The sequence below is a fragment of the Polyergus mexicanus genome, unplaced genomic scaffold, assembly GCF_030449975.1.
Source record: "Polyergus mexicanus isolate NDT 795.1 unplaced genomic scaffold, iyPolMexi1.0 SCAF_12, whole genome shotgun sequence".
NCBI classification, from domain to species: domain Eukaryota; kingdom Metazoa; phylum Arthropoda; class Insecta; order Hymenoptera; family Formicidae; genus Polyergus; species Polyergus mexicanus.
This window is the reverse complement of record NW_027223332.1, coordinates 7,302,804-7,320,846: the sequence shown is the minus strand read 5'-3', so window position 1 is coordinate 7,320,846 and position 18,043 is coordinate 7,302,804. Positions and strand designations below refer to the sequence as shown.

At 35.1% G+C, this 18,043-nt stretch overlaps 3 protein-coding genes across 3 annotated transcripts; 2 read left to right on the top strand and 1 right to left on the bottom strand.

The window, feature by feature from the left end:
- LOC138938440 (uncharacterized) lies at window positions 1-2,285 on the top strand. Its single transcript, XM_070305396.1, has 4 exons — window positions 1-129; window positions 349-677; window positions 964-1,518; window positions 1,661-2,285. Exons 1-4 carry the CDS (start codon window positions 1-3, stop codon window positions 2,283-2,285), a joined length of 1,638 nt encoding a protein of 545 aa, XP_070161497.1.
- A 167-nt stretch (window positions 2,286-2,452) lies between these two features.
- On the bottom strand, window positions 2,453-6,223 carry LOC138938054 (uncharacterized). The gene is made up of 9 exons (XM_070304776.1): window positions 5,187-6,223; window positions 5,022-5,106; window positions 4,638-4,750; window positions 4,492-4,549; window positions 4,266-4,366; window positions 3,981-4,179; window positions 3,750-3,892; window positions 3,343-3,583; window positions 2,453-3,225 (listed from the first exon to the last, which is right to left on the bottom strand). Exons 1-9 carry the CDS (start codon window positions 5,274-5,276, stop codon window positions 3,077-3,079), a joined length of 1,179 nt encoding a protein of 392 aa, XP_070160877.1. The 5' UTR covers window positions 5,277-6,223; the 3' UTR covers window positions 2,453-3,076.
- LOC138938394 (uncharacterized) lies at window positions 5,759-17,874 on the top strand. The gene is made up of 22 exons (XM_070305309.1): window positions 5,759-5,873; window positions 7,152-7,521; window positions 7,644-7,748; window positions 7,947-8,161; window positions 8,327-8,542; window positions 8,828-8,992; window positions 9,057-9,355; window positions 9,713-9,869; window positions 10,077-10,260; window positions 12,045-12,175; window positions 12,551-12,835; window positions 12,993-13,208; window positions 13,440-13,601; window positions 13,678-13,976; window positions 14,069-14,225; window positions 14,455-14,650; window positions 14,811-15,100; window positions 15,245-15,457; window positions 15,745-15,906; window positions 15,971-16,269; window positions 16,630-16,777; window positions 17,003-17,874. Exons 1-22 carry the CDS (start codon window positions 5,816-5,818, stop codon window positions 17,188-17,190), a joined length of 4,515 nt encoding a protein of 1,504 aa, XP_070161410.1. The 5' UTR covers window positions 5,759-5,815; the 3' UTR covers window positions 17,191-17,874.
- The last annotated feature ends 169 nt before the right edge of the window (window positions 17,875-18,043 follow it).

Genomic DNA, 18,043 nt, shown 5'->3' with positions numbered 1-18,043 from the left:
ATGTCGCTTTGTCCGTCGTCATCTCATCAGCTTGTCGCAGCGGCAATCGCTTTTCGACGTGCTCGTCGTAAATTTCCGAAGGACTTTGGCCTCGAAAGCACAGTCGAACATATATCTGGAAATATAAAGGTCACTATCCCCATCCATCTATAATTTTTTTTTTTTAACTAAAAATATGGTTACAAGGAAAGTTATTAATGAATATGTATAACGACATTAAATTAGCGTTGTTTAATTTAAAGTTTCTCTTATGCTTGAATCATAGACTAAACTCTTTACTATTTTGATGTCATGTCACCTGTATCGAGAGCGAGATTTATCAGTGCATTTCGGATGCTCCTTTTCCAGGCGGAAACCGCGACAAGCTGCGAAGAGTCCATTAATCAAGCGAAATCGAGCTCTATATTAGTGGGACGCGCGTGCAACTCGAGATCCGATCACGTTTGTCCGGCGAGCGTGCGGAATGGTTGCGATTACAACCATTCCTACAGCAAGGAGAATTCGATCAGCTGTAGTTGCTGCCGGGCGAAAAATAACGGTGAGGACATTTCGGAGTTGCAGGACGAATGCAGCGGTGGAGACGCAATTGATACAGTGCCGAGTAGAGAACGCGAGTTGTTCGTAGCTTCGGATGTCGATCAGAAAAATGAATCTGTAAAAGTGGCTGAGCGGGACAGGTTTGTTTGTATTCGCGATTTCTCGGTTTCGCAATTTATTCATTTATAGTTTCGATTTTTTTTATAGAACATTAATTTTTTATCGAATTAATTAATAATAAATGTACTTATCGTCTCTCACTATTAGTCACTCATATACATTATACAATACATATAGTCGTAGGATATATTTCACATGTCACGATCGCATTATAAATAAGACAGTCTTTTAAAGTTCCAAGAAAGATATGATTACAAACTCTTTTCATCAAATATTAATTACGAGCAACTTTCTTTACGAATACAGATGCGATGAAGCATCGAGAACGACGGACGGTGAGGCTGCTAAAGGAACGAAATGGATTCCGCAATCCGCGCGTTCAACATTCTACCATCATCGCAAAGCGCGCTGTCCATCAGCTGTATCCTACTCGAACTCTGATCCCGTCAATCTCCTCTACGATTTGGCGCCTGGTGAGAGGAAGGACAAGGTTGCGTGCGGCGACTTTTCGAAGGACAAGGGTAAGGATTTCGCGTCGACGAGTTGTCACGAGACGTGCATCGATCTTGACGGCGACGCGGAAGATGGTGTCACGAGTGACGCTCGGGGTCGTCCTGGTCCTGGTATGGAAGACACGTGGATGAAATTGCATAACTCAATGCCCCATCGAAAAATCGTGGAATTGGCCTGGCGATGCCGATGCGAGCATCATCCGCGCAAAGAGACCGTTTTGGATTTGTTGAAGTCGTCGCGCGATCGTTGCTGCGACCGATGCCATCGTTGCGTTCATCATTGCGATTGCTTTCGTCGGCATTGCTGTTGTCGACAGCGCGACAGTTCGTTCTCTACGAACGCAAAAGGGTTAATAAAAGAGATTTACTATAATATACATTTTAGAAAAGAGATATAGAGGACGAGAAAATACGTGACTGAAAGGAAATGAAATGACGCCATGGCTGCAATCTATGTTTAATTCACTCTCTTCGCATTATTCATATTGCAGATGCGAGGTGTGCGGATGCGGCGTCCGTGGTGGAAAGGCTCAGCATAAAAGCTGGCACGATCAGATGCGAGGCGAGAATAGTCGATTGTATGTGGGGCAGTGCTGCTCGAAGGAGTATCCTGGAATAATATCAGCCTCTCGTGAGCGAAGCGACGTAAAACGATGGGAGAAAAACGGGAACGAAAACGACGAAAACGACGACAACGATGAGGACGGTAGCGTGGCCGTTATCAATCACAAGGACTCCATGTGCATCCTCGCTGAAAAATATAAAGTCGGCAGGAAGTGCCGCGGCAAGAAATGCGAGGGTAAGGTGCGATCGGACGATAGGACGGGGCGAGAGAGGGACGAGTGTAACAAATCGTTGACTACGAAAATCATCGATCAGCCGGAATCGTCGCTCGAAAATGCTGTTCCGCACGATAGACCGAGCGTGAAACACATTTGCCGAGCACATTGCGAGTGCTGCGGGACCGCTGCAAGGATCGCGAGAAACTCGTGTAGTCGTGGATGTGGTCGACACGCGCCGCCGGAGGGTGAATTCGACCGATTCAAGTCCTCTTTGAACGAGATGTCTGCTACTCACCGCTGTTCAAGTCGAGTGCCTTGTAGACGTGTCTTCTAATTCAATTTCGTTTCGTATACAAACATGTTTACGTATTTTTACATCAATTTTCTCTTTTCTAGTTATTTTTAGTGTTATAAATATTTCTTTCGCATGAGAAGGAGAGAGAGAAAGAGAGACATTGGAATTAAAAATAAATTAAAATTTATTTCAATTTTTCCTTTTTTATCTACATTTTTATTAAAGCGTGAAATACCATAGCGGTGTGCGCAAAAAATTCAAGCACAATCGCTATACTTATACCGCGTTTCTCACACACTTTTAAACCATTGAATTTTTCTCATAATACTTTTACTCGCGCCGTACTAATGCGAAATAATGTGTAGCGGAGTATTAAAACGCTAAATGTCAAGAATAAAAATTATGCAAATCAAATTTGGATGAGCCCCCATGAAACGCTTTAACTCGTATCAGTCGAATTAAATTAAAGTTACGCAGGCGGGACAGCTTTTAATTCATTTTACTCGTAATACATGTGTCGGGACCATTTCCCGTCCGTAGGAATTTTAAAGCTCGCTACGGAAGCGTGGCACGTTAACGAAATTATCGAACGTAAGCATGTCGAATGCGGGCATTAAATGTCGCGATGTCTCCGGCATTTATTGGGCGGCCTCCGGTGGCAGCTTTTTCGCTGGTCGCGTTATTCGCTGTCTCGTTTCTTTCCACGCACCGTTCGTTCCATGTTAATTGGCTCATCCGCCGGCACTTTTGAAAAGGATTCTGACCTGCGATATTTTCCTCCTTTTTCTGTCTCCCTTTTCCCCAGAAGAAGTTTGATTCTCTCGCCGATGTTAGTCTTGCACGTTAGTTTCTTCACGTTCCGTTTCTACTTCGATCTCTTGGGCTTCTTCCTGATCTTCCGTGCCGTTCGAGTACGTATCGTCGTTTTCTAATTTCGGTTCGGACACTTCTGTGCGAACAAACTCTTGTTCGTTGTATTCTATTTACACATCCGGATGAAAAACCAATAGTTTTTGAATTTTGCAACATACAGCCTCTTTGTAAAATATTAAATTTAAAATTGATATTATTTTGGAAGGACAATGAAAATGACCACCTTCCTCCTTTATGCGAGCATGTGTCAACCGGTCTTTAAGAGTACGCTGAAGTTCTTCGCTAGCCTTTGTCAAGTCTTTTCGATTACCAAATTCCGTGGGAATATCCACGCGATTCATAATTTCGTCGAAAACTTTCTGATTCAAGTTTTTGACAATAGCTTCCGCTACCATCGATCTTGTAGATTCTATCCGCGGTGTATTATAGTTATTCTTTTTTTGACGATACCGTCTGTAAGCTTTCTACATGAGATTTATGATTATTGCCATTTAATCCTACATGAATTTGGCATAAAATATGATACGACTAATATAATATTATATAATGTACTATATATATATATATATATATATATATATATATATATATATATATACATAATAATTTTTTATAATTTAATTTATTTACTTGTATAATAAAAGCAGCTTCATTAGCTTTCGTCTGCGTCAGTCCTGATTCCTCGTACATCATATCTAACCAGGCTACTGCTGGAATGGTGTCTCTGGATTCTATCACGTCATCTTCCTTTTCCTCTTGCAATTGCGTAGTCACTGCAAATAATTACAAACGATCTCAAAAATATATTTTTAATATGTCATCAGTCGAAATACAGATATGTCAATGGAGCAATTTTTTTACTCATTTTCATTTTTAGATTTCTCCTCGTATAGTATCCGCGGTAAGTAGCCTGTATCAGAATAGCGGCTTTCGACGCCTCCGCTTGCGAAGCTCCGGCTTTCCTCAGAATCTCCAGGGTTCTTGTTGCCGCTCGTTGCCATTGAATCATGCCCCGAGACTCGTTTAACAACATTCTCTCGTAATGACCGCGGAAAGCGGCCTGATCGATGGCAGCGAAAATGATTCAAGAAGCTGCGATAGCGATTACGAAGGCTCATTAAGAACTTACGTGATATTGATGCATACCTGTATTATTATGGCAGACTTCTCCGCCTGTTCTAGCGGTGTTCCCGTAGCTTGCAGGATACACTGCAGAGATATCCTGGACTGTTCGTCGCAAGTGTCGTCTGCGAAAAGTCGAAAGGAAGGAATTTCTCTCGTTGCGTTTTGTTCTCGTGTACTTTATAGCATACAAAATTCCGCGTCTACCAGCCGCAGAATTGTTTTTCTACATAATTCACCGTGTAATTACCGTCGCACACCTGGTACGCTCGCATGTCTACCGCGTCCAAGTACGCGCGGAATGCCCTCTGAACAAAAAGGAAGGAGAGAACGAGCGAGAAATATTATATTTAACTGCTAGAATTCCTATCCAGCACGCGACAGTAAATTCTATACCTGAATTCTGGGAGCAGCGCAGGCGATCTGCTCTAAACTCAAGCCGCTGCGATAAAGTATGCCCATGATGGCTTGGCTTCCCAGTAAAATATTATTTACGACTTTCACCGCAACTAGAACCATAATTATATGAATTATAGAACGTGATCCGCAATACACGATTATAACCGCTTATGATTATCATACGTAAACGATTATGGTAATCATTTTCTGTAATTTTTTTCAATTTATGTAATAAATTGTGTAATATGAATTATCTCATATGTATGTAAATATATGTAAATATTACTAGTTAATTGGCTTAACGCTGTAATATATGGTTACAATCGAGTGACGTCAAAAAATTTGACATTGTAAAATTGTTATAAACAACACGGAATTCACCTTTCGCATTTTCTCGCGTAATTAGAAGTGTTTCTACGTAATCGGCAACAAAGCAATAGATGTTCCTCGGTTGCGAGCGTAGAACCTTTACGGATCAAATAATAATTTAATCGTCCTTTGACAAGACGGCAGTAAGAAGTTAAATAATAATTTCGTAGGGCAAACCTCTCGTGCGATGTCGGCGCATAATTCACGCAATCCTTCCGGGACTTTGTATATATGTTTAGCTCCATGTTTCTGAAGTAAAACGTTCATTTTCGTGATTATTGCTTCGACCGAGTTGCTTGAATTTATCGACTCTCGTTTTTATCGCAGATAATACGATATGCGAGAGTTGCTAACTTTTGATAATAACGAGCACATGCTCTTTGATGATGATGAGCTATGTAAGGCGACATAAAATCCAAGTAGCCAAAATCAGGCAACGTGAGCTATTAAAAACATGTTGAGATAAAAATAATAAAAATATAAACACAAAGAAAAAATAGTCCCATTCGTTATCGTATCTGCTACTAGCGGTTAAAGATGTTAAAAGTTCACAAATGAGATCATGTTATCATTATTTCATAAAATATTTTTCGATAATATGTATATTTGTATTTATTTCGATGAATGTCGTCACTATCAATATGTCGTCACTATCATTCCTTTCTCTCTGCCATGTTACCACTCGTCGAAATAATATGTAGATTATCGTGGGGTATTCCGAGTGTCGATTGGGCCTGGCTTAGATCCCACCAAGATCAGTTCCTTGTTGACTATGATCGTACCATGTCGGCGACGCGGCTGCAGATATGAATGTACGCGTTGTATTCTCGGTGATTCTGTCGTTGTTGGCTTTATTGCCATCGTGTGAGTAACTTATATAACGTTCTCATGTAAAACCTTGTTGTCGTTTCTGACAAAATCGCGTTCCACGGAGTTTTGTGTGAAAAACGACCGCGGTTGCTTGTGATTTTGCATAGTGACATGATTTAATTGCAAAATTAAAAGATCATATTTTTATTCAATGCGTTGTATCGTTGTGCAAATAATTGGGCGAGTTATGGAATTTATATAAAATCTAAATCGAATAATTATAACCGAATAATTATTTATAATCAAATATATCGCGCGTACAACGTGCAACCAAAATATTTAACATCATTAAACATGTTTTTAAATAATTCGTTTGTATTAAATATTATACATAATAAATTTAAAACATGCGAAAGAAACCAAGAAACATGATTTCTATCTATGTTGAATGACGATTGAATATTTATAAACTGGAGCGGGGCCACAAATACCCATACTAGCTTACATTGAGAGGCTATAATTAAGATTCGAAGTGATCGTACACTGTATTCATGCATTATTAAACCTTGAATCATACACATATGTGTAAAAGTCATTCTCTTTTTTGTATACATATATCTTCTTTTTTATGAAAGATACGATCAATCAGATTATTAATCAATTTTTTACTCGATTAAACATTATCCAACATTGTTTTCAACAAAATTAAAAAAATAATAAATTATTTATGATCAGACTCTCTTATTTCAAATAAATAATAAAGGACGAATACAATAAGCTAAAGAGCTATACGATCTCTATGCTGAATTCATATATTAATACATTAAATACATAAAAAGCATTTTTAGTCGTTTATCTACCGAAAAGCAAACGCTAGTATCCAGTTTTAACATTCTTGATTTACGCATCATTTAACAGAGACTTATCCTCTGAAAGATCAAGGTGTCACATTTTTATATTAAATAATCGACTATATATGACGTATTAGACATAGGTTTATATTATTGTTTGTCTTTACATATAAAATGTGATATTGCGTGCGGTATATTTTTGATTTTGGGAATACGGAGAATGGCCAAAACCAATGCACCGAAACATATGTTTTTTATGCATTTAATGTATATAATATACGAATTCAGTACAGAACTTTAGCGTATGGCTCTTTAGCTTATTATATGTTATCTAATTGTTTTTGTCTTTCTGTTTTCTTGAAACACGAATAATCGAAGATTTTAATATGGCATTATTTAAATTTTTTCATATATATGTACAATGAAGTATCTTTCGAGAATGTGTAAAAGCATTTACGCAGAAATTATACTTAACTTTTAGCAGCCACTCAAAATGACGGTCGTGTATATGACACTGTGTACAATTCCCCTGATCAATACGTGGCAACCGCAAATGGCCCACCTGGTCATAACAAGAAGGGCGGGGGCGATGATTCTTCCGGACCACCGGGTCATAATAAATGGAAAGGTGGTGGCAGAGGACCACCAGGTGGTCGCGGTCCTCCCGGATTAGCGGGCGGCAGTCCTCCAGGATTAAATAGACATCCTCCGGGCTGGAACGGAGTAAACATCGAAAGACCATCTGAAAATGAGAATACTTATGAACCTCGTCCCAATGAAAGAGATCGTCCTCACGATTCGAATGATCGTATATCCGATCCAAACGGAAACTCGGAAAATCAACGATGCAGGTTCGTTTCAATGAAAAACATTCAATTTCTTATCAATATAAATGGAAAAATAAATGTCTCTTATTCACGTTAAATCACAAATTCAAATATGTGATGAAAAAATTTTAATTATTGTTAAACAGAGACAACGAGTTTCATTGCAAGAGTAACGAATGCCTACCGCAAAGCGTTAGATGCAATCAAAACGTTGATTGTCGCGATGCTAGCGACGAAGCGTTTTGTGTTACGTAAGCTAAATACTTCTTTAATTGCATATGCGTTTTTAATTTGCATGCATCTGATAAACGTACGTACATATGAATTCGATAAAAATAAGATTTTATTTGAACTTTGTTCTCTTTTTAATCGCCTTCTTCATTTTTTCATTTTGTAATATAAATCTCCGACTTGTATTTACGATTAAATGCATATTTGCGGAATTATAGGAATAGATTTAGTGAAAATGGCTGTGTCTTGCCTGAACAACCGGAAAATGGACAATACGAATTGGATGATTGCAATGGTTGCACTAAACGTCCTGGCGATGAAGTTCCCTTAAAAAGCATCCTCACTTACAGTTGTAAAAGCAATTATTTATTGAGCGGAAACAGCATTTCCGTTTGTGTCAATAACAAATGGTCCGAACCACCTTCGTGTTACAGTAAGTTTATTCTGATGATCATATTTATAGTTGAATATATATTGTTGAAGAAAAGTTTATATGATAAAAGTAATTTATTTATTTAATAATAAAAAATTTAAAAATGTATGTTGAATAATATAAAAATTATTATTTCTACCTTCTCTTTATTTATTACTTTCGTAGAAGTCTGTCCACCATTAAACAGCACAAGCGTAGACATTTCCTGCAGCTACAAGGAAGAAACAGTGTCCTGCAGCAAGCGTATACTGCCTGGTACACGAGCTGCACTCGCCTGTAAATCATCTTATAAATTACCTTTAACGAACGATCCGGCTTACAGAGAGATCACGTGTCTTGACGATGGTTTATGGGATCGTCGCCTTTTTCGTTGTCTACCCGGTATTTATCGCATATTTCTAATAAAAGAAGAAAAAATATTGATGAATTAAATATTCTCTTCGCATGCAATTATTAAAAACGTACAGTACAATTTTTTGCTTCAGTAATTAACATTTGTACACATTACAAGATTATAGTTTCGAGATTTTTTCGGTTTGTAATCCGATAGTTTACGTAATCGCTTTATTAAAAAAATATAAAAAGTAAAAATATTTAAAAAATATAAGACATATTTTTTTAGCGAAAGATATAAAAATATATATATTTTTTTTTGTTTACAATTAGAATGCGGAACGACCACTGCACGCGGTAACACTTTAATCGTAAACGGATTCGAAGCTGAAATAGGTAAATTTCCCTGGCACGTTGGTATTTACGCTAAGAATACGGACCAAGAGTACGAACAGATATGCGGCGGCACTATCATTAGTAGCAATCTCATTGTAACAGGTAAATTATCGCGTGTAAAGATGATTAAATTCTTATTGTTCACTCTTTTCGCCTATATTCGCAGCGGCCCACTGCGTTTACGATGAGGTCTACAATAAACTTAGTAGACCACAGAATTATGCTGTGGCCGCCGGCAAAAAATATCGCGATTGGAACGCGAGGGAGAAATACTCTCAGAAGTCGTTGGTAGAGAGTATTCAATTGGGCGGCAGATACATGGGGGCGAGAGGTAATTTCGCCGACGACATAGCTTTATTAAAATTAAGAACATCCTTTGAGCTGACTACTTTAGTGAAGCCAGTTTGTATGGATTGGGACAACGAATACGAAAGGGAACAGCTGCAACTAGGACAACTCGGCAAGGTAACGCTAATCTAATATCAGTCATAAGAGATCGATTGTCGTAATTAATCGCGAGGGTAGCCAAGCGAAAATATATGTATATTTGGTAAACTAAATAGCTATTAATTACATTAACGACATGATTCTGGATTAAACTTTGGTCGCGTGTATGTTGAGACATTGTTTTATCGTGTCTGTGTTAATTGACAAACATACATGCGCACATTTTGGATGGATCTACGTACTATGGAATAGATTATCTAATTTTTGCGGAGTACAGGTTTAGAGAATGGCTTGTTTCGCGTGTTCAGGGAGCGAGGGAGAATCAAACGTAAAGAGAAAATAGAACGGACTCGTGAGCTTACTTCGTGATTTCAGGTGGTCGGCTGGGGCAAAGACATTAGAGGTGAATCCACCAGGAACTTACAGGAAATTGACATGCCGTTCGTGCCGTACCAACAGTGTTTGTCCGCAGTGCCTTTAGATTTCCGAGGATACCTCACGTCCGACAAATTCTGCGCCGGCCGTTTGAACGGTGAGTTCGTGTATGTGAAAATAATTGTAAGATTTATTCATGTAGTTATATATATGAAATTCTTTTGAAATTATCATAATGATTTAATTTGTTGATATAATTTTTGATGATGACAACTCTTTGTTACTTTGAAAGACATATGAATGCATATTTTTTTCATTAGTTTTTCATAACTATACATAATAAAAATAATTATGCAATTGTCAGGTTCGAGTGTTTGCGAAGGAGATAGCGGTGGTGGCTTATGCTTTGAAAAGGATGGTATTTGGTATCTTCGTGGTGTCGTCAGCGTAAGTCCTAACAAAAGAGGTACTTGCGATTACAACTCGTATGTTGGATTTACCTACGTCAGTCGCTTCCGTGATTGGATTCGCGAGGCTTATATCAATGAGTAACAAGATTGTTTTTTGAGGGCAATGAGTTGCTGAATGCATGGAATATGGACATTATCGCATTTAATAATAATGTTAGATGAGTAGATGTGATGTACAAAATAATAGTAAGGAAATATTATATTGGCATAAATAATAATATATCTTCTTTAAAATTTTAATATTGATTGAAAAAATGCAAAAAAGTTACAGTTTTAAAGATTATATGATAAGGGCGGCTTTTTTATTTTGAAAACATGATGTTATGTGAAATTGATACATATATATATATATAAATATCGATTTAAAAAATTATGATATGTATACGAATTACAGAAAGTTTTTGTAATAAAGCGCTGTAATTACTATATTGTGTTGTAACATATATGTTTGCGACGAAATAAATAATACAAATTGTTACTTTTGTTTTTATATTGCTGCATAATTATTTTTTTAATAAGTATTTATCAAAAATGTTAATACCATAAAAATGGAATAATATCAATTTCGTAAAATTTTACACTGTATAGAAAGTTTGAATAATTATTTAATAAATTATAATAATACTTATGTAATTTTATTTTTAAATTTATTTATTATTATTATTTTAAATTCCCTATATAAAAGAAAGCATTGTACGAGTTTATATAATTGTGAAGTTGTCTCAAGTTATTATAATTTTAAAGTTTTTTAATGTCTTTTTTATAAAATAAATCAAACGCTATATACCCTGTGACTTTCCACAATTTATTATAAATTGATTCTTTTAGACATTTTGGTATACAAATCAAAAATAAAATCATCAAAAGATTAATAACTTATAAAATGCATTACAACTTACATATTTAAATATATTGTATTATAAAATATGAAATGTAGAATTATTTAGAGTTAATTAATATTAATTTATCTTAATTTTTCTGCATAATATAAGACAATTGTTTTGCGTCTATAGTAGAATGTGCAGTGTTCAACATGTAACCAGATATTTACATCTTGTTGTTGAGCTGTTTAAATATTTTCAAGTAAACCCTGTGACTTTCCACAATTTATTATAAATTGATTCTTTTAGACATTTTGGTATACAAATCAAAAATAAAATCATCAAAAGATTAATAACTTATAAAATGCATTACAACTTACATATTTAAATATATTGTATTATAAAATATGAAATGTAGAATTATTTAGAGTTAATTAATATTAATTTATCTTAATTTTTCTGCATAATATAAGACAATTGTTTTGCGTCTATAGTAGAATGTGCAGTGTTCAACATGTAACCAGATATTTACATCTTGTTGTTGAGCTGTTTAAATATTTTCAAGTAAATGGTAATGTTGCTCGTAGATTTCGCTGTCGAAATTCATGTTACATAATTAACTTTCAAGAGCATCGAGATAAATCATTAAACATAGGAAAATTCTATTAATCATTATTATATCGATATTAAAATATTAATGTCTTATAGATGATAATTATTTTGCAATTATAGAATTACTCTAAATAATACGCGTAGAATATTGACATTTCTACATTTTACTGTTGTTGTTATCAATTTGCGATGTTGTCATTGGTCGTGTTCAGCAAAACAACTGCTGAGTTGACAGATTGTTGTCTTATCAACACTCTACGTTGATTTATTGGTTCTAAAAATTAATGACGTTCGATTGCTACTAAAACAGTTTGTTCTGCTAAATGCGCCCGTTCTTAATTACATTATGATACTTGACATCGTCGAAGAAGCAATCTGTAGATCATTTGTGTGGATCATTGTGAATATTTATTTGGCTTGACGTATATAAATTCCAGTTCCTTATTATCAATTACAAGAAACGTTTATATATTTATATATTGACAGTGCATTTATAATTATGAACGCATACATTGCATTTTTAGTGACTGTGTCGTTATGGTTAGTTTTGCTGCTATCGCGTAAGTACTTTTATAACATTTTGATTCATATTTTTGCTGTTGTTTCTGGCATGGTTGTGCTTTACGAAATTCGGTTTTAAGAACAATTGTAGAAATTTGCGAGCAAGCATAACAATATATTTTAATTAAAAACTTATATTTTTGTTCAATGCATTTCTCTGTATATTATTGGAAAAAAAGATCGGGCAAATAGTTAAAAATTGACTTATAATATTTATATTTCAAAAATTATACATTTTTACAAGTTTATGTCAAAATGTTTATGTTCAGAAGTAATCGCATTAATAATTTAAATATATATATAGACATACATATGTATACAAATATTTTTTGAGAATGAGTAGAAACATCTACGTAAACATTATGTATTTTTAGCATCTGTATGTCAGGAGACTATTGCCTCGCCAATCCCCTCTATAGAGCCGGAAAGCGTGATACAAATGATTCGAAAATTTTGGAACGTCTGTTTTCTGCCTGAAAAACCAAAAGGTGGACGTTATGAACTGGATGGTTGTGCGAAGCCTTGTGACAAAAGTCCGAATGATGAAGTCCCACACAGCAGTATTCTTATTTATAGTTGTGAAAACAATTATGTACTAAGCGGAAACGAGTTTTCCGTCTGTATTAATCATACATGGTCCCCGTTGCCTTCATGTCTCAGTAAGTTCATTCAGCGATATTCATTATCATAAACATTCATTATCAAAAACATAAGGCAAAGTTAATGTACAAGCAACACTCTTTCCTTGTTTTCATATCATAAAATCAAACAAAATATTAAATTTATCATTTACTTTTGATGTTTCTATTTTTATAGAAGTTTGTCCACCGTTAGGAAGCACAAGCGTAGATATTTCCTGTAGTCGTAAAGGAGAAACAGTGTCCTGCAACAAATTTGTATTGCCTGGTACACAAGCTACACTCGCCTGTAAACCATCTTATAAATTACCTGCAATGTACGATCTAGGTTACAGGGAAATTATATGCCTCGACGATGGTACATGGGATAACAATATCTTTCACTGTTTAGCAGGTATTTGTTATACAGATATATTTGATACAGATTAAAAACAAAAAGAAGTCGTGACAAATTAAACATTTTCCGCGTGTGCATAATAATATTATTTATCAGTAAAGTATGCAAACATCGATTGTTTTTCTCGATTATTGTGATTCGTGATCCATCGGCTTATGTAATCACCGCGATATCACATATCTATCATTAATGTTTTGTTATTAATGTTCTTGTTATTTATTTAATTAGAATGTGGTACATCCATCGCACGCGGTCAACTTTTAATCGTAAATGGATATGAAAATAAAGTAAGAGTACCCTGGCACGTTGGTATTTATGCTAAGCAACAATCGGATAAGTATGAGCAAATATGCGGCGGCACTCTTATTAGCAACAATCTCGTCATATCAGGTAAATCGTCGCGAGAGAGTAATTATTTTACTCTTCATGTTTATTATTCTTTTAAGTTTTTTATGTGCATTCATAGCTGCTCACTGCTTTTATGATGATGGTCTTAATAAAATTAATAACTCATCTAATTATGCCGTTGGAGCCGGCAAATATTTTCGCGATTGGAACGCTATAGATGATCACGCTCAAAAATCATTGGTCGGGAGGATTTGGTTGGGCAAGAGATATATGGGAATGGCAGGTAATTATGCCGACGATATAGCTCTTTTAAAACTAAAAATATCCTTCCGACTCAGTACTTTAGTGAGGCCAGTTTGCATGGACTGGAACAATGAATACGAGAGAGAGCAACTAAATGTACAACAGTCTGGCAAGGTAACACTCATCTAGTGTTGATCATGAAAATTAATTAATTAATTATCTTAACATATTTTAATTAACTCTCATTTCATCAACTTTGTTTTCAGGTTGTCGGTTGGGGTAAAGACATTAACGGCGAATCTACTAAGAATTTGTACGAAATTGATATGCCGTTCGTGCCGTATGATCAGTGTGTATCCAAGGTGCCTAGAAATTTCAAAGGATATATAACGTTAGATAAATTTTGTGCCGGTTATTCGAATGGTGAGTTTATGTATGTATGCATGCGTTGTGAGACATATATTGTGAGATTTAATCGCATTCTTTTTATATAAAACTTGCGACTTCAGATTATCATTGTATTATATAAATAATTGTATTAATTCTTGAATGATATAAATAACACAATTTTGGTGATGATACTATTATGGAACTTCTATATATTTATATTTTATACTTAATACAAATATATATAATCGTATACAATTATCAGGTTCAAGTGTTTGCGATGGGGATAGCGGTGGCGGCATATGCTTCGAGAAAGACGGTATTTGGTATCTTCGTGGCGTCGTGAGCGTAAGCCCACTCAGAAACGGTACTTGCGATTACAATTCTTACGTTGCGTTCACTTCTGTCAGTAACTCCCGTCATTGGATTCGCCAGGCTTATACCAAAGCACTTCGAGACTTGTGAGTCGCCAAAATAGCCTCTTAGAACATTCCGAGTTATTACAATATTGATAATCCAGCTGTATCCGATGCTCGTAATGAGTATTACATATCTTGTAAATAGTTTTCGGCAAGATGCACTTCAAAATACTTTACTAGATCGGAGCAATAATTATTACAGCGTTCCTCAAGAGACAGCCGAAACTGTCTCGTCTACTGGAACTAATATTCGTGTTGAAAACACAAACGCGTATGGATTATCCAATTCGCGTGATTGTATCCTGCCTAAACAACCGGAAGGTGGACATTACGAATTGATTGGTTGCGCTGAATCTTGCAGTAAACGCCCTAATGATCTAGTTCCCGAAATTAGCGTTCTTTCTTATACTTGTGAACACAACTATATACTGAATGGAAATATCTTTTCGGTTTGTATAAATCAGAAATGGACTACACCGCCTTCGTGTCTTAGTAAGTTTATTTTGACAATACATATTTTTGAAAGTATTAACCCATGAATGCAGTAGTTACAAAATATTTTTTTATTTAATAATTTTATAAATTATACAGGATACAATATGTATCATTTATCTTTCTCTATGTTTATTTCCGTAGAAATCTGTTCACCGTTAAGAAGCATAAGTGTAGACATTTCTTGCAGTTATCAGGGAGAAACGGTGTCTTGCACCAAGAATGTATTACCGGGTACAAAAGCTACGTTTGCTTGTAAACCATTTTATACATCTGTAATGGGCGATTCGGCTTATAAGGAGATCACGTGTCTCGACGATGGTCTGTGGGATAACTACATCATTTACTGTATACCAGGTATTTATCATTTACATGGTTCAATATGCGAAGACAAAAATTCGATGAATTAAACATTCTTTGTAGATATTTAAACATTTTATTTATTAGTAACTAGCCATTCTTTCTTATGTTAAAAATCAGTGTTTCTCTGCTCTTCCTCTTTTTCTTTTGGTGTGTATATGTATGTATATAAATAAAAAATTATAATTTTGATTCTGTTTTAGTTTGTAATTTATATAATTGTCAGTTTATGTAGTTGCCATTGTGAAATACAAAAAAATATCAACAGTATTTTGTTTAATTAGAATGCGGGACATCTATCGTACACGGTAACACTTTAAATGGACTCCATACAAAAATCGGGGTATTTCCCTGGTACGTTAGTATTTACTTTAAGCATCCGTATGAAACCAATTTTAGGCTGAAATGCAGTGGCACTCTCATTAGTAGCAATCTTGTCATATCAGGTAAATTGTTGTGCATACGAATGATATTATTCTCGATATTAACTTTCTTCATATATATTCTCAGCGGCTTCCTGCTTTTACGATAACGTTCTCGACAAAATTGAAAATGCGTCCGATTATGCCGTGAGCGTCGGAAAATATTATTACAACTGGGATGTTAGAGAGGATTACGCCCAGAAGTCATTGGTGAAAAGTATCCGAATGGATAATAGATTCTTAGATTTAAGGGATAATTTTATTAATAGCATAGCCCTGTTGAAGCTGAAAAGACCTTTTCAGTTGACTATTTTAGTGAGACCCGTTTGCATAGATTGGAGCAACCAGTACGAAAGAGAACAGCTACAAGAAGGACAAATTGGCAAGGTAATATTATTCAAGTATTACTCGTGAAAATTAATTTATTGATTACTTTAATGCAATTTAATTAATTGCGCAGTTACATGCGGACATTGTAGTTGAGCAAAAGTGCGAACACTTAATTGTTGCTAACTACAATGACGACATAATTTTGAATTAAACTTTGACTGCGCGTTGATACATTCTTTTATCGTGTTTTTATTAATTGCCACGTATATGCGCATTCAAGAATAGATTGTATGAGAAAATGTGTTATCTAACTTTTGTGAAGTACGATTAAAGAATGCTCCGTTTCAGATATTGAAGAATAGAAGAAGAATTATAAAAAAAAAAAAAAAAACGGATATACTCATTTCTTGATTTTAGGTTGTCGATTGGAATAGAAACGACAAATCCATCAATTTTATTTTAGAGGAAGTTAATATGTCATACATATCATATCATCAGTGTTTGTCCAAGATTCCATTATTCCAAAGATCGATCACAAACAACAGTTTCTGTGCTGTGTTGAATGGTGAGTTTATATGAGCAAACAGTTGTAAGATTTATGCATGTTGTTTATGCGTTTTTTTTTTTCAAAATTATCATAATATTATAATGATGGTGCCCATTCGATGATAAATAATTTAACTTTAATAACATAGTAATAATTCTGTCACAAAAAAGAAATGTGTGCACGTTTTCTTTATTAGTAGCTCATCATATTTAAGATAAATATATGTATTTGCACAATTTTCAGGTTCGTGGTCTTGTAATACATATAACGGTAACGGTATATACTTCGAGAATAATGGCATTTGGTACCTTCGTGGTGTCTCGATCTTTCCATCGAATTGCCAAACGTATGTTTTTAGTCATATCAGGGTATCGTTAGACAGTTTTTTTCATAATTCTTTAAATGAATTCGAGATCTATGTAAATGCGTAAATATTTCGAGGAACATGAGTTGTCGAAGGCAAGGAATATATTGCCTTCATCGTCAAGCTGTTATGCTAGGTGAATGGAGTATAAAGCAAGTAGCAGTAATACTATAATATTGCACGAACTCTACATAAAACTATACTCAGAAATTGTTAGTGAAAAGTATTCGGATAAGTGAAGGGTACATAAGGTTGGGAGGAATTTTCGCTCATAACTTAGCTGTATTAAAGCTAGAGATACATTTACAGCTGACTACTTTAGTAAAGCTTGTTTGCATTGACTGGGCTAACCAATACGAGAGACAGCGGCTGTAAGTTGAACAAATTGGCAAGGGAACAATACTAGCCAAGTATCAATCGATTAACTGGTCACTTTAGTGCAGTTTGATTAATTGCGTGACTGCTTTGTAATCGACCAAATGTTTATTCGAGAAACTAATAGTTGTTGACTACATTAATGATTTTGAACTAAACTTTGGCTGCGTGCATATTGCAATATTATTATATCGCGTTTACATTAACTGTGTCATACATTCATATGCATACAATTCCAGATTGGGAAACGACCGAACGAATTATTTAATTCTGTTGAAGTGCAATTATAAAACAATTTGTTTTGCATATTTAAAGAGCACCAAAAAATCAAATAAAAATTTTTGAATGCCATTGGCTAAGTTAAAGACCTTAATGGAAAATTCAACTGAAACTTACACGAAATTGCAATGCCATTCATATCATACTATTTTCTCACCCCTGATAAATTCTATGTCGATTACTTGAACAGTAAATTCGTATGCGCGTATTTTATTGAAGACAAGTTTGTCAGATTCTGATTGTGATGTAGGTATAAATAACATATT

Coding starts and splice junctions, on each gene's coding strand:
- LOC138938440 (XM_070305396.1), top strand. CDS start 1: ATGTCGCTTTGTCCGTCGTCATCTCATCAGCTTGTCGCAGCGGCAATC. Junction 130..348: donor ATATATCTGGAAATATAAAG/GTCACTATCCCC, acceptor CTCCTTTTCCAG/GCGGAAACCGCGACAAGCTG. Junction 1,519..1,660: donor TTCTCTACGAACGCAAAAGG/GTTAATAAAAGA, acceptor TTCATATTGCAG/ATGCGAGGTGTGCGGATGCG.
- LOC138938054 (XM_070304776.1), bottom strand. CDS start 5,276: ATGAACGTTTTACTTCAGAAACATGGAGCTAAACATATATACAAAGTC. Junction 5,107..5,186: donor GCGCCGACATCGCACGAGAG/GTTTGCCCTACG, acceptor TGATCCGTAAAG/GTTCTACGCTCGCAACCGAG. Junction 4,550..4,637: donor GCGCTGCTCCCAGAATTCAG/GTATAGAATTTA, acceptor CTTTTTGTTCAG/AGGGCATTCCGCGCGTACTT.
- LOC138938394 (XM_070305309.1), top strand. CDS start 5,816: ATGAATGTACGCGTTGTATTCTCGGTGATTCTGTCGTTGTTGGCTTTA. Junction 13,977..14,068: donor ATGTACAACAGTCTGGCAAG/GTAACACTCATC, acceptor CTTTGTTTTCAG/GTTGTCGGTTGGGGTAAAGA. Junction 14,226..14,454: donor TTGTGCCGGTTATTCGAATG/GTGAGTTTATGT, acceptor TACAATTATCAG/GTTCAAGTGTTTGCGATGGG.